The sequence below is a fragment of the Micropterus dolomieu genome, linkage group LG10, assembly GCF_021292245.1.
Source record: "Micropterus dolomieu isolate WLL.071019.BEF.003 ecotype Adirondacks linkage group LG10, ASM2129224v1, whole genome shotgun sequence".
Lineage (NCBI taxonomy): Eukaryota > Metazoa > Chordata > Actinopteri > Centrarchiformes > Centrarchidae > Micropterus > Micropterus dolomieu.
The window spans coordinates 21,324,010-21,337,954 of NC_060159.1; the positions used below are offsets into that span (position 1 = coordinate 21,324,010).

A 13,945-nucleotide genomic window follows, 5' to 3' on the forward strand; every position below is an offset into this window, starting at 1 on the left:
TTGATGATCATAACTTGATATCATAAGCTTTGCAGTGCAACCAGTAGTGACCTTAGTCCTGCTCCTTATATTTCTGCCATAACCCGCTGTCCAGCCAGAAGCCCAACAGAGAAAGCTTAACGGTGCATGAAAAGTCCTGAGCGTCTGTTTAGCCTGCTTCTTGGTTTAACCATTAGAGCATTTGTTTTTCAGCGGGAAGCTGTAGAACAGCAGTAATGGTGTGGAACAGCACTACAGGACCCAGACATGCCTCATCTCATGCCTGCGGGTCCCACTTTTGGAAATCTAACACATTATCTTATCCATACTCTCTCACATCTTGTGCAGCTGTAGGCTGTCACAAATATCAGAACTGTTTTTTCATTTCTTAGTTATATACCTGCCAAAAGGTTTGGGGGAAAGGTATTTTTTTAAATGAATCCCATCCTGAAATTTGGTGGCTACTCTCCTTTTGAAATTATCAGCATAATCTGTAGATTAAAGCGAAGACTAAAACATTGGCATGATGGAGAGAAAAGTCAAGCTTAAACTTTTTCAAGGAAGAAGCAGGTGGAAAGGTGTTCTGTGCCCTCTTTCCAGGAGGTGAAAGCAAAGGAAGGAGTGATGGAAAAGGGAGGAGGTTTCTTTTTTGCCTTTATTTCTGAAAGGACCGTTAAGAGACAGGAAATGAGGGAGAGGGAGAGAGGACATAACATGCAGCAAATGGCCATGGGTTAGACTCGAACCCAGGCTCCTGCTGTAAGAACTCAGCCTTCGTACATGAGGCGCGTGCTCTAGCGGTGAGCTAACCAGTGCCACAGGGAAGAGGTTTCTATAACTGGCTGGGCCCAGATATGAAATCTCTTAAAATAGACCAGAGGCTTTTTAATCAAGGTCATTTGTTTACCTCTCACATAGTGAGGAGCTGTTGTCGGGGCCACACAGCAATATTGTATCTGGTATTATCTGTGGACATTGGTTCTATCAGTAATAATATCATTGTGTACTCACAAAGTTAATTGCTGAGATTTTTGAATGCAACAGCAGTTCTAAATATAGACCGGTTGTAAACAAACCCATAGGTAAGTCACATTTATTAACTGTCATAAGCACCCAAACAGTCTAGAGACGACTACCTGGTACTTTGACCTACTGTACTTGCCGTAATTGTGCGCACTTACAGTTTTTCCTGTGCATCCTTGCTCACTTTTGATTTTACCTAGAAATAAAACAGAAGCTTATCTGGCTAAACTGTTAGCTTGTTTATAACCAATATGACTGTCTGACCACTTGTGTGTTTACTTAGGCCTCAATTCCCAAAAGCGTAATTTTTGTCCCACTATAAGTCCATGAGCTCATGATCATGTGTGGATTCCACCCGGCACAACTGAAATGCTTGATGCCCAGGTTGTATTGTTGAAAATAGACATTGGACTTTCTTTAAATGTCTGTTGCAAACGGATATTAAATCAGTATTAGCCCAGGCACTGTAGCTATTAACAAGTTGGAATACCAATGTCCTAGTTCCCTCTCACCATGGGAAAGACAGGGCAGGGCTTCCTGTCGCCTCAGACATATCCGCTTTCCCAACGCAGATCCCAGGCCTGAAGTCTCCACTGGCAGCGACAGTCACACTCGCATACACACGGTGAACCACCTGTGTATATACAATTCATTGGGTCATTTTATCTCCACATCCCTCTTTTTGAGAGGCATGGTTTAAATCTGGAAGGATGTGCTCCTTGTATTTCAGAATAATGTTTGTTTTTGCAGGAATGTCAGTTTTAGTACCATTTTTAGTTTCATTTTAGTTTTAGCGATTTGCACTTTTCAAATTTATTTAAATGAGATTTAATTCATCACAAGCTGCCGTACATTGATTTGTCAAACGCGTGAGCAAATATGCTAAAATTGCTGCTATCCTGGAGCGTCGCTGGGAAATAGGATAGTGGTGTATCTTGATACAGGATGCTGAGGAGTATGGGTTGGCATGAAAAACAAGTGTGTTTTGTCATGCATCATACAATCGCTAGTGTGTTGCCCTTTATTTTTTCAATGACCGTTTCTTTTCTTTTTTTTTTTAGAATTTAGAGCACAAAGTTCCTCATAGATCTTGCCGCTTAATATTGCTCTCAAAGTGCACCAGATTAATGCATTTAACTTTATAATGGACAAAATTATATTTCCAGGGTAGCATGACCCCTGACCACCCGAGAGGGTCCGAGGTCCACCCAACATAGTCTCATACCATCCTGTAGGAAACACTGACCAGATCAGTGATATAGGCATAGATTTATCAGAAAAAGTTGTCTGATGTAATTAAACTTGACCTCTTTTTTCTTTTCCCCGTAGCGTATCAGTGCTGATCTTCAACACCACCTCACACTGTTTTGTCCTCGTCAAGCAGTTCCGTCCAGGTACGTTTTTTACCATACAAAGTAGGAGACTGTTATGTGGGATCTAGTTAATTCATTTTCTTCTTGTCACCAAGCTAGATCTAGATTGTTAAATATCCCGTGGGCACTTTCACTAAAAAAGAAATACATTACAATCCCTGTTTATCTACTGGATTTAAGTAACAATGCAGACTCATAAATAGAGTGCGAGAGGCCCCGTTACAAAGCAGCCTAACCTCCTTTGTTAGACGTCGCCCATGACTGTTCCACACTTCTAAATTCAAGGAAGTCTGGGCATTGATATATTTATTTCCTCCCTCTCTCATTGCTGTTATGGAAAAAAACTGAACTTTAAGAGTTTGTCTACAACCTAGAATGACATTTGTTTTTAAACAGGGAGTGTACAATATATATATCGGTCAGCTTATTGGTATTGGACAATACATGTTTAGAAATATGTTTGTAGTGCAAGGCCAATAAAAAAGTTTTCAGTATATTCAGGGTCTCACTCAGGAAATTGATTAGCATATCTGGTAAGTGCTCCTTTTCATAAAAATGTAATAATTTATTCTGAGGTCAGCAGAGGCGTTCTGTATTTACAGCGAGGCAGGGTGCTTCCACTATAAAACTCTGCTGGAAACCCTGACATTATACTGATTTTTGAAATCTGGATGATTATCTACATATATGAAGATAGTTTTGCATGTGCTTGCTCCCCAGCCACTGGGGATGCACAAGCCAGTGCATTCCCAATTGCCAGTCACAAGCATGGATAAATGGGGAGGGCTGCGTCAGGAATGGCATCCAGCGTAAAAAGCCTTTGCCAAATCAAATATGCGGATCATCAGATCTCTATGCTGATGGGGCCCGGTTTGCCAGTGAGATGGAAACTAATCATCTGCTGTGAAGACCCCTACGGGGAGCAGCTGAGAGGAAAAGATTATATTACATGTGCTTAACATTAGAATTTCCCAATTTATATTTACAATTGAATAAACAGTGTGTGAGTCAGCATTTTACCTGTACAAAGAAGCTTTCAAAGATTAACATGCATCCTGTGGGGCTGCAACTAATGTTTTTTTATTTTTTATTATTATTGATATATTTATCACTTATTTCATTGATCAATAATAGTCTATCAAATGTCTAAAAAGCCCAAATTCATCATCTTCAACAGCTGACCAACAGTCCAAAATGCAACGATATAAAGCAAAGAAAAGCAGCAAATGAATTCCAAATGAATGAATAGTAAAATATTTGTAAGTGTATCTATATTGTCTAAAATTAGATATCTGTAAAACCTATATTTTGTCAATCCTTAATTTTAAGTTTATTACAATCTTTTAAAAACTATTGTAAGAAATAGACATCCTGACACATGTTTTTGTAAAATATCAAATGTGTGGCTAAATGGATTTGAGAAAAGTAAACAAAAATGTAATTAGAATAATGTTTTACTTCCATCCATGTATAACAATATTTTCTCTTTTCCACCACCAGCTGTATACATGTGTGAGTGGGAAAGGACCAAGACGCAGCCGCCTCAGTCTGCTGAAAAAACTGAGGAGGGCGCCTCTGAAGCCGCTGCCGCCGCTGCCCCGGCCCCCGAGTCTCAGGAGGGCCAGTCTGCCTCCGAGGGAGAGAGCTCTCCTCAGTGGCCCCCAGCCTCAGCGGGGGTCACCTATGAGCTCTGCGCCGGGCTGGTGGACAAACCTGGCCTCTCCCTGGAGGAGATCGCCCGACAGGAGGTGCTGGAGGAGTGTGGCTATGATGTGCCTGCCTCTAAACTGAAGAGGATTACTTCTTACAGGTCTGCAGATTGAACATTTGTCTGTACCGAACCTGAAGGATATATCTTTATGAGGTTTAAGTAGAGTAATACTATGTATAAATAAACCTAATAGAGGCTTTTAGTGTTTTTTTTATTATTGACTCCCAACACAAAGACGTTTGAGGACAATGCTTTGTCATTGTCTTTTAAATATTTGCTCCCATTAGATTTCTTGTCCCTTAACAATTAATTTCCTGTTGTCCTATTTTGTATCATTTTCATTTATAATTAATGAACCGCCTTGGGCTATGTTCACTCAGAAGTAACCTACTTTTGCAGCTTTGTGTCTTTAGTTTGAGTAATTGTTCTAAAATTCAATTCCAGGTAGCATTAAAAACATCTTAGTGTGATACTCCACCCCTTTTATTCATCAAACATTCACGCCTGTAGGCTTTAAACGGTGTTGAAAAGCTCTTAATGGATGAGTTCTGAAAGTTTTCATGGTGGGGAAAAAAAGATCTAAATGTCTACAGCAACATATGGATAGGTAGCTTTCTTTGAGTGACATTTTCATTTCTATAAATTTAGCAATTCAGGCCAATAAACATGCCAGAAGTATAAAGTATTTATCGCTTTAAATTTAGCTTTGTGAAAGTCCACACAAGATGCTGCACCCTAAAGGAAAGCATGTATTTTCATGAAACTGGTTTGAAAATGACTTTGGAAATATATCAAGACGCAAAAATCCAATCTAAAGTTGGTGACAGAACTATAGAGGAAGTTCCATAATGATAAGAGGTGAATGTAAGTGAGCTGGAATGGGAAACTATTCATCTTTGTCAAAATATTATTTGCTTACTATAGCTTGACACAGGAGGTGGAAGCTCCCGTAGAAGAACAGTCCCATATTAAACAGCAGCACCTGGACAGCTATGACTAACAGCTCTCATAGCTGTGCTTTTGGTTTGACTTCAACACTTCCTCTGGTTTTGTTGGTGTTGTCTATGACCATTGTTATGTGTGGGCTGCTCCCATTAAATACGCAGGTATCAACTTAACCCTCAGGACCCCTATGAGGGTGTGTTTCACAGAAGCACACCGTGTGGTGAGGTTCTGCGCTAATAGTAGGCAACCCGAGGTCAGTTTGATTTTAAATGGCAAAGAAATTCCTCAAAAATACTGGTGTTTATGTATGTTGCTTATTACCCGCATTTAAAGACAGAGCTTTACAGCTTTCATGTGTGTCTCTACAAAGTATACACTCTGTGTCTTGCTGTTGTCTATCTGTGTGAAATAACTGCTAAAGAAACATTAGAATTAGGACCCCTTATCTAAATTAGTTGCATGATATATTAATGAAAAATAAGGAGTTTAAAAAGCTTTGGTGAATTATTGTTGTGGCATCTGATTGAAATTTTCAAACGATACCCAACCCTGTAAAAACTTGAAGAATTATTGTAAATATAAGTACCAATTTATTTTTTCTTTCCCTGATTCCCCCCTACAGGTCAGGTGTAGGTGTTACAGGTGCCAAGCAGACCATGTTTTACGCCGAGGTGTCTGACGACAACTGCGTGAGCGCAGGTGGAGGTGAGCCACGGGAGGGAGAGCTTATCGAGGTGGTCAAAGTCCCGCTGCACGAGGCCATGACGTTTGCCTACAACGAGCGTATACCCAAAACCATGGGCGTCATTTTTAGTTTCATCTGGTTCCATAACAATATGTCTCCCAAGTACAAGATCTCCACCAATGTGTAACTAGTATTAACCAACCCTCTTTATACCGTTTATTCCAAATCAAATCAAACACTGGCCCAGCACATCCACTCTTCCCCTCATGGCTCTTCATCCTGTATTGCCTTTTTGCTTATTGGTACATGATGAAAGGTGGGCCCCTTGTCTTGTTGCCAACAGGTATCTTTATCCTGTTTACCTTTTGAATTCTTAGTGGTCTTAATTATTTTTTCCTGAAAAACAAATTTGCCATAGCTGGTTGGCACTGGCACATTTGTCTGTTCTTGATTCTTTGTTTTCATATACTGTGCCATCTGTTTTAAATGGCTGCATATCATTGATTTCATTTGCCTGCCCTTGATTAAAGGAATACTCCACTGCTTTTAGTGTAGGCTCTTGAATGTTATCTGAATTTATAAAAGCAAGAAAACACTTTACAGACACCTGATATTGGCTGAGAAAAAGACCTCTACCATTCAGCTTAGTCAAATTGCAACTTGTTTCAGCCATTCCTAGAACACCCAGTATTCATTGCAAAGTCATTATGCTAACCAGCCACGTGCTCCTGGTTAGCCTCGGCTCACTAACATTTTAAGCCATGATGCTAACCAGCCATGTGCTCCTGGTTAGCCTCGGCTCACTAACATTTTAGCATGCCATTAAAGATAAAGAGATAAGGTCAAAAAAATAAAGGAAAAAAACAGTAGAGTATTCCTTTAAGCCATGATCCAGTAATGCAAAAACTATGCTAGTCAATGGTGGGGCCTTGTATCGATCGAGGTGTTGGATGTGTTTTAACCACCACTTGTTCAAGCATGCCTCAGTTAAGTTCTTTGACCCACAGCCTTTAAGCAATACTTACCATAGTACCCCGGGCTAAACAATCACTCAGTGTCACTGAAAACAACTCTCACTCTGTTAGAACATATTCATAAGACTTTTTCTTCTACAAGCAAAATGTGTTGTGGTATTGTTTCACTTTACAGAAAAACCATACACCTACCACCTCACAGAGGGCCTAATTTTAGTTTTGAGTGTGTCATTGTTCTCAAGCACAATCCTGCAATGGGTTATCGTTAGTTTTCCGAACATGTCAGTGAATAACCTTAAATACCTTCGACATAGACAAGTTTTAATTCCATTTTTAGAGTTTTGAAGGAATTCTTCTTTTGACTTTATGTTGCCTATATTTTTCTGAGATAAAGACAAACTGGAAATACAGTAGAGAGGACAATGGTATAAAGGCTAAATCCTTTAGAGAGTTAATTTTCTACCCAGCATGTTAAGGTTACATTTTGAACACATTAATGCAGGTATAGGAGCAAATGACTTCATTTAGTAGGTTCTGTGTAGTAAATCTCAGATGGTCATTAACACACAAACCTAATCTCACAAAGTGAATCTCAACAGCAGTTTGCCAAAATCTCAGGTCCAAATACTCAAACTGTTGGTCATATTCAGGGTTGATCTCTGGATGTGATGATGACCAGCGTGCTTATTATTATATTTCCAAATCACTTTTAGAAGTTTAAAGGCAACCAAGTTCGTACAGTTCTTACTATATGTTAGTATTTTCTTCATTCAAAAAGGGCTGGTACTTCATTTAGTAATTAATATGTGAAAAGGAAGATTCTCCCCACCTTTATAGTTTTGTTAAAAATATGCAAGTTACAACGCAAAGACAATACTGTTTTTAGAAAATAACTGCTCACTTAAAACAGGTAACACAACTCCTTATTTATGCATTATTATAGTTAGATCCATCGCACATCTTCAGCCACAGTGACGCATAAGTGAGAGTTCAACTCTCCTCGGTGCACCTGTAGAAGTTATTAAGTTACAAGCTGTATGTGTGACAACATTTATTGAGTTCAATTGGACTGTTAAATGATTTTTAAAAATTACCTGCCTGATTAATTTGGTCGTTTGTTGACTAAAAGGTAAAGTGCTGTATGTTAGTTATTTTTTGTAAGAGATTTAACTGCAATGTTAGTAACACCTCGAACATATAGAAGATGTCAAAGCAAAATCATAGAGCCGAAATTCTGGTCCCCATTATACAACTTACTGTTGATGTATTTGTCTGCTCTCTGTGAGGCAGGTTACCTTGTCTGGTATAAAAATGAAAAAAAAAAAAATACTTGAGGTGAATATGAGAATCAGTCCAGGATTTATTTTGTTCTTCTAGGCTTTTTTAACCTGAGGAACAGCTGACAATCAAATGTCAACATTGGTCTTTTTTTTTTTTTTTACACATAAAACCTTGTGGGTTTTTTGTCAGTTTTCCCCCCATTGGTTAAGTGTATGTTCTTGTCCCTACTGAATCTCTCAGCAGAGGACTGAGCATCATTTTAGGGCATCTCAGTGCAGTTCTGCGGTGGTACAAATGCATTGTTCTTATATACACAAACAAAGTCAAGGGAATTTGAATCAACCAAACTAAATATGGTTTGTTTCACACACTGAGTCAAACATTTAGGAGAGTAATTTCTACCCATACTGTTTAGGAATATATGCAGAACCCTAAAGCCATATTTATGCCCAGTCATTGAGCTTCTTTGTCCGTCTGTCCGTTGAAGATCATTCCTTGATGTAGGATTGTATAGTTTGCTGGAACTGCTTGAATTATTTTAATTTTATTGGTTTTCTTGGAAAGAGAAAGATGAATCCCTGTGGAGCACCCAAACCTGAATAATAGTAGATACCCAACACTAAATCAGATTCTCTTTGTGGTGTTGGTGTCAATTGTTAATTTGTAAGCAGGATTTCAAACGCATACAAACAATAGGATGTATCTACTTATATCAGGACACAAAACCATGAAAATGACCACTGTACTGTTAGTGTTATGTGTTACTTCCATGAGGCATGTAGAGTAAATCACAAAAAGAACAGAAACGGTAACACTAACAGGGCTTATAAACAAAATTATTTCAACTACTCTTTTGCCACCATAATATCTTTAAATGTTTTTTAGCTTTCAGAAATTTTTTTATTTGGCACCTTATCCTTGTCAGATCAGTGCTCTCACTCCTGTACCTCCTTATTTTCTCCACTTCTCTTCCTCCATGTGACAATCTTTTCTTTAGTTTTCAGTTAAATAAGGTCTAAGTGGATCTCAACATGTGTTGAGAGTATTGGAAGATTCCCAATGGTGCTCACGGTTTTCCATTGCCGTCGTCTTGTCCAGTATAAGATGAACCCGTAGTGGGAATAATGAACTTGTGGAATAACTCATTAGAAAATGATCTGCATTCCAAAGTTGATATAAATTTTAAAATAAACAAAGATTTCTAAAATTAACAAAACCCTCAGTTCGCTGAAATGAGGCCATCTGCTTGTGATCGGCTCGGTGTAAAAGATGACAAACAAAGCCATTTGAACATTTAAGGCCAGTCTGTAACTTTGTGTGCCTGTCAAATGTGGAGAACTGCCACGTTAGTTCTCATTTGGCTGAAATGATTTTTCTTTTTGAGGAAAGTTATCACAAAAACACAAGGCTCTTCTTTGCCTTTTTCATAGGCTTGTCATTGTGGGCGGCATCAGCCAGCAAGCCAACACCGGTACATATTTCTCCACACCTTCCCTCCAACTATTATCTGTAAGTTGAGTGCATTTAGTGAACATCACTGGGGACATACAGCAGCCTTACTGATTGACACATTGAAAACAGAAGTGACATTCACAGAAGTAGATAGCAGCTGCAAGTGGGTGGGATCATGTCTAACGTCTAACGATGTTGTGATTTTAACTCAATTGTTGCAGAGAAGAACATAAACTGGAGTGGCAGCACTTCAGGTTCAGCTGGTTCTGCCAACTTCTCTATATAGACAGTTAAAAGTATATGATGGAATAGATTGATGTGAGGCCTGTATTTTATTTTTGTTCAGCCTGTGTTGATCTGCTCTCATGACCTGTAGTCTATTTTATACTCACCATTTTTAATTAGTTTTATAAGCTATTAAGATGTACTGGCTATGTTTTTATAATCTTATTTAGTTTAAAATGTATGTGTTTTTTTCTGCGTTAAAAGTCAAACTTTGCACTGTCATAGTGTTGACTTTATTCTAATGGAAGCCTTGTAAAGTCAGTAACACTGGTGTCTGGCAGTGTTCTTGGAGGACTTAAAGGAAAAGTTTGACATTTTAGAAAATATATTGCTTTTCTGCTGAGACTTTGGTGAGGCGTTTGATAACTACTCTCATGCCTGTACAGTAAATATGAAGCTACAGCCAGCAGCTGGCTATTTTAGCTTAGCATAAAGACAGGAAACAGGGGGAAACAGCTAGCCAGGCTCATAAAAGGAAACTAAATCTACCCACCAGCACCTCTAAAGCTCGCTGATTAACATGTTGCATCTCATTTGTTTAATTCGTACAAAAAATGGAAGTATAAAAATTACAATTATATCAGGCTATTTCTTGGCCATGTCAAGCAACGGTGAAGTATCTGTTATAAACTTGGGTTTATGTACAAACAAACAAACAAGATGCAATGTGTTAATTACTGAGCTTTAGCACTTAGCTTTGGCAAGCCGTTTCCCCCTGTTGCCAGTCTTTGTGCTAAGCTAAGCTGACTGGCTGCTGGGTGTAGCTTCATAATTACTGTACAGCCATGAGATTGGCATCACTGGTCTCATTTAATACTCAGCAAGAAAGCAAATAAATGTGTTTCCCAAGATAATTAACTCTTTCTTTAAGCCTCCTGCCATGACAAGCCTAACCTTCCCCTCTACGGCAAAAGTAGATGAACTTTTGACAGTCCAGAGAGAGGTTGCAGACTGTGCCACTGGTAAGCCATATGCTACTTCTATTATTAAATATAACACAGATATTTGAGGTAATTAAATGGTTGTATAATTCATTCTTGCCTATGCTGGATATTAACCATTAGCCCAGCATTGGACATTTCTACCTCCATCACTCAGGCACATAATGAAAATATTTTGTGTCCATTTGCTTGCTTCAAAGATGCTGACATATCAAATTCTCAGCAACATGTCAGACATGTCAACAATCAGTGGTTCTCTGTGACAGAATATTTAATTCGTCGGTACCAGACTTTTTATAGCTGTACCCCCATGGTTATGCTGTAGTTGCTTCTTCAACTGTGATTGTTTATTTTCTTCTGTTAATGGTTTGTGCACCGTTTGACAATTTCTTACTGTATTTTCATTTATCATGAGCTGAGCAACAGTTTATCATGAACATGTTTTTTTAAAGGTGCTATGTGTAGTATTCTCTAATTAAAGAATATGTATTACTGTTAAATTATAACTTGGACCATGGATGTGACCGTGGTGTTCCAACATTACCTCTTGAGATCTACTCAATATTCATTTGTTTCATTAAACATTAAGTGATTCTTGATTTGCTGACGAATCCTGAAAAATGGACTGTTGATTTTGGATGAAGTCAGTCACTTTTGCTTCTTTATTGTCAGACTGGCAGCTGAATATTTAGAAGCAAAAGGGGGAAGATAATCAGATTTGCTGCTATTAAGAGGTTCATAGTGACTATAAAGTGTAGCACATATGTTATTTCATTAGGTAGTGTGATATTTAGTGGAAATCCTACACATAATACCTTTAAGTGAAAGACGTATTATGATTTTTCTCATGGTAAAGACAAAGAAATTTGTCCAATTGTGATTTTGTTTTTCTTTCTGGTGTCTTACACTGAATTTGTGTTTTAAAAAAAATATTTTCTGGAGAAAAAAAAAGTACAAACACAAACATTTCAGTTGTACGAATTTATCATGTATTTTTTGCTTTATTAAAAGTGTATACTCATTGTGGGCGGTGTTTTCAGTAATGTTTCAATTTTGTTAATTTATTACTTAAATGTTGAAAATATTAAACTTTTAAAACATGACACTTGGTACAAACATACAGTATATATTTAAATATGATACTTTGCATGTGCACTAACTGTGTTGGATTAAACTGCATTAAGTTTAAATAAAATGGGTTTGATGCCCAAAATGTCACTTATTTGTCAATGTCAATTATTTACTCACTTTTCAAGGTTATTTTTGAAGAATATTAACATTTTAAGTGTGTCTGTACTATTAATGTAATTTCTTTCTTCACCTTAAATTTTTTAGCACTTCATACGCTGACTTCCCAAAAGAGAATTCATGGGTCACAAAGGTGAAGTAAAATTGGTTTGCAAGTCGCATTACCTGTGGTAACCATGTTACTGACTTCCATTTCTAGCATTAAAGGAATAATTCATCATTTTGGGAAATGCACTGGTTTGCTCTCTTTTCCAGAGTTAGATGAAAATGTTGATACCACTCTCATGTCTCTGTGTTGAACCTGGAGCCAGGAGGCGTTTAGCCTAGCTTAGCATAAAAATGATATCGGAGGGAAACGGCTAGCCTAGCTGTCTTTGAACTTCAATAATTCACCTACCTGCACCTCTAACACTCACTAATAAATCTATGCACAAAAAGAAATTGTAGTTTTAGAGGTAATGGTCTATGACTATTTTTTGGCAAACACCAGTTGGGTGTGCTGACTTCTAAGTCTTGTTGTCAGAGTGAAGTAGCCAAGCACCCAATGAGGACGCTTCACAGAAGTTCTTACATAGAAATACTTTTGCTTGTCAGGAATTAATTACACAAAGTAACTGCCATTAAAAACACAAACTGTTAAATTTTGTGTACCGATCAACCCTATCAATCCCGGATAAAACGCTGGAGTCCCGCCCACCGTTTAAGTGATGCTTGCACCAAACTAATAGGTCAATCTTGCTGTTAATCAACATATCAATAGTGGGCTATCACATTTGGTTGTAACCCCTCCTTGTGTGTGTGGTGTTATACAGGTGCTGGTCATATAATTAGAATATCATCAAAAAGTTGATTTATTTCAGTAATTCCATTCAAAAAGTGAAACCTGTATAATGTATACATTCATTCCACACAGACATATAGATAGATAGATATATTTCAAATGTTCATTCCTTTTAATTTTGATGATTATAACTGACAACTAATGAAAATCCCAAAATCAGTATCTCAGAAAATTTGAATATTGTGAAAAGGTTCAATATTGAAGACACCTGGTGCCACACTCTAATCAGCTAATTAACTCAGAACACCTGCAAAGGCCTTTAAATGGTCTCTCAGTCTAGTTCTGTAGGCTACACAATCATGGGGAAGACTGCTGACTTGACAGCTGTAAAAAAGACGACCATTGACACCTTTCACAAGGAGGGCAAGACACAAAAGGTCATTGCTAAAGAGGCTGGCTGTTCACAGAGCTCTGTGTCCAAGCACATTAATAGAGAGGCGAAGGGAAGGGATAACCACACCCTGGAGAGGATTGTGAAACAAAACCCATTCAAAAATGTGGGGGAGATTCACAAAGAGTGGACTGCAGCTGGAGTCAGTGCTTAATGAACCACCACGCACAGACGTATGCAAGACATGGGTTTCAGCTGTCGCATTCCTTGTGTCAAGCCACTCTTGAACAAGATACAGCGTCAGAAGCGTCTCGCCTGGGCTAAAGACAAAAAGGACTGGACTGCTGCTGAGTGGTCCAAAGTTATGTTCTCTGATGAAAGTAAATTTTGCATTTCCTTTGGAAATCAAGGTCCCAGAGTCTGGAGGAAGAGAGGAGAGGCACAGAATCCACGTTGCTTGTAGTTCAGTGTAAAGTTTCCACAGTCAGTGATGGTTTTGGGTGCCATATCATCTGCTGGTGTTGGTCCACTGTGTTTTCTGAGCTTCAAGGTCAACGCAGCCGTCAACCAGGAAGTTTTAGAGCACTTCATGCTTCCTGCTGATGACCAACTTTATGGAGATGCAGATTTCATTTTCCAACAGGACTTGGCACCTGCACACAGTGCCAAAGCTACCAGTACCTGGTTTAAGGACATGCTGTCCCTGTTCTTAATTGGCCAGCAAACTCGCCTGACCTTAACCCTAAAGAAAATCTATGGGGTATTGTGAAGAGGAAGGTGCGATACGCCAGACCCAACAATGCAGAAGAGCTGAAGGCCACTACCAGAGCAACCTGGGCTCTCATAACACCTGAGCAGTGCCACAGACTGATCGAC

General features: G+C 38.5%; 1 protein-coding gene across 1 annotated transcript in view; it reads left to right on the plus strand.

Annotated features, from left to right (window-relative positions):
* Positions 1-11,867, plus strand: part of nudt14 (nudix (nucleoside diphosphate linked moiety X)-type motif 14) — a 31,600-nt gene extending 19,733 nt beyond the window's left edge. The window contains exons 3-5 of the mRNA XM_046060824.1: positions 2,332-2,396; positions 3,876-4,185; positions 5,654-11,867. Coding sequence (XP_045916780.1) covers positions 2,332-2,396; positions 3,876-4,185; positions 5,654-5,903 — 625 coding nt within the window. The 3' untranslated portion in view covers positions 5,904-11,867. The remainder of the gene's footprint in view (positions 1-2,331; positions 2,397-3,875; positions 4,186-5,653) is intronic.
* Positions 11,868-13,945: the final 2,078 nt, after the last annotated feature.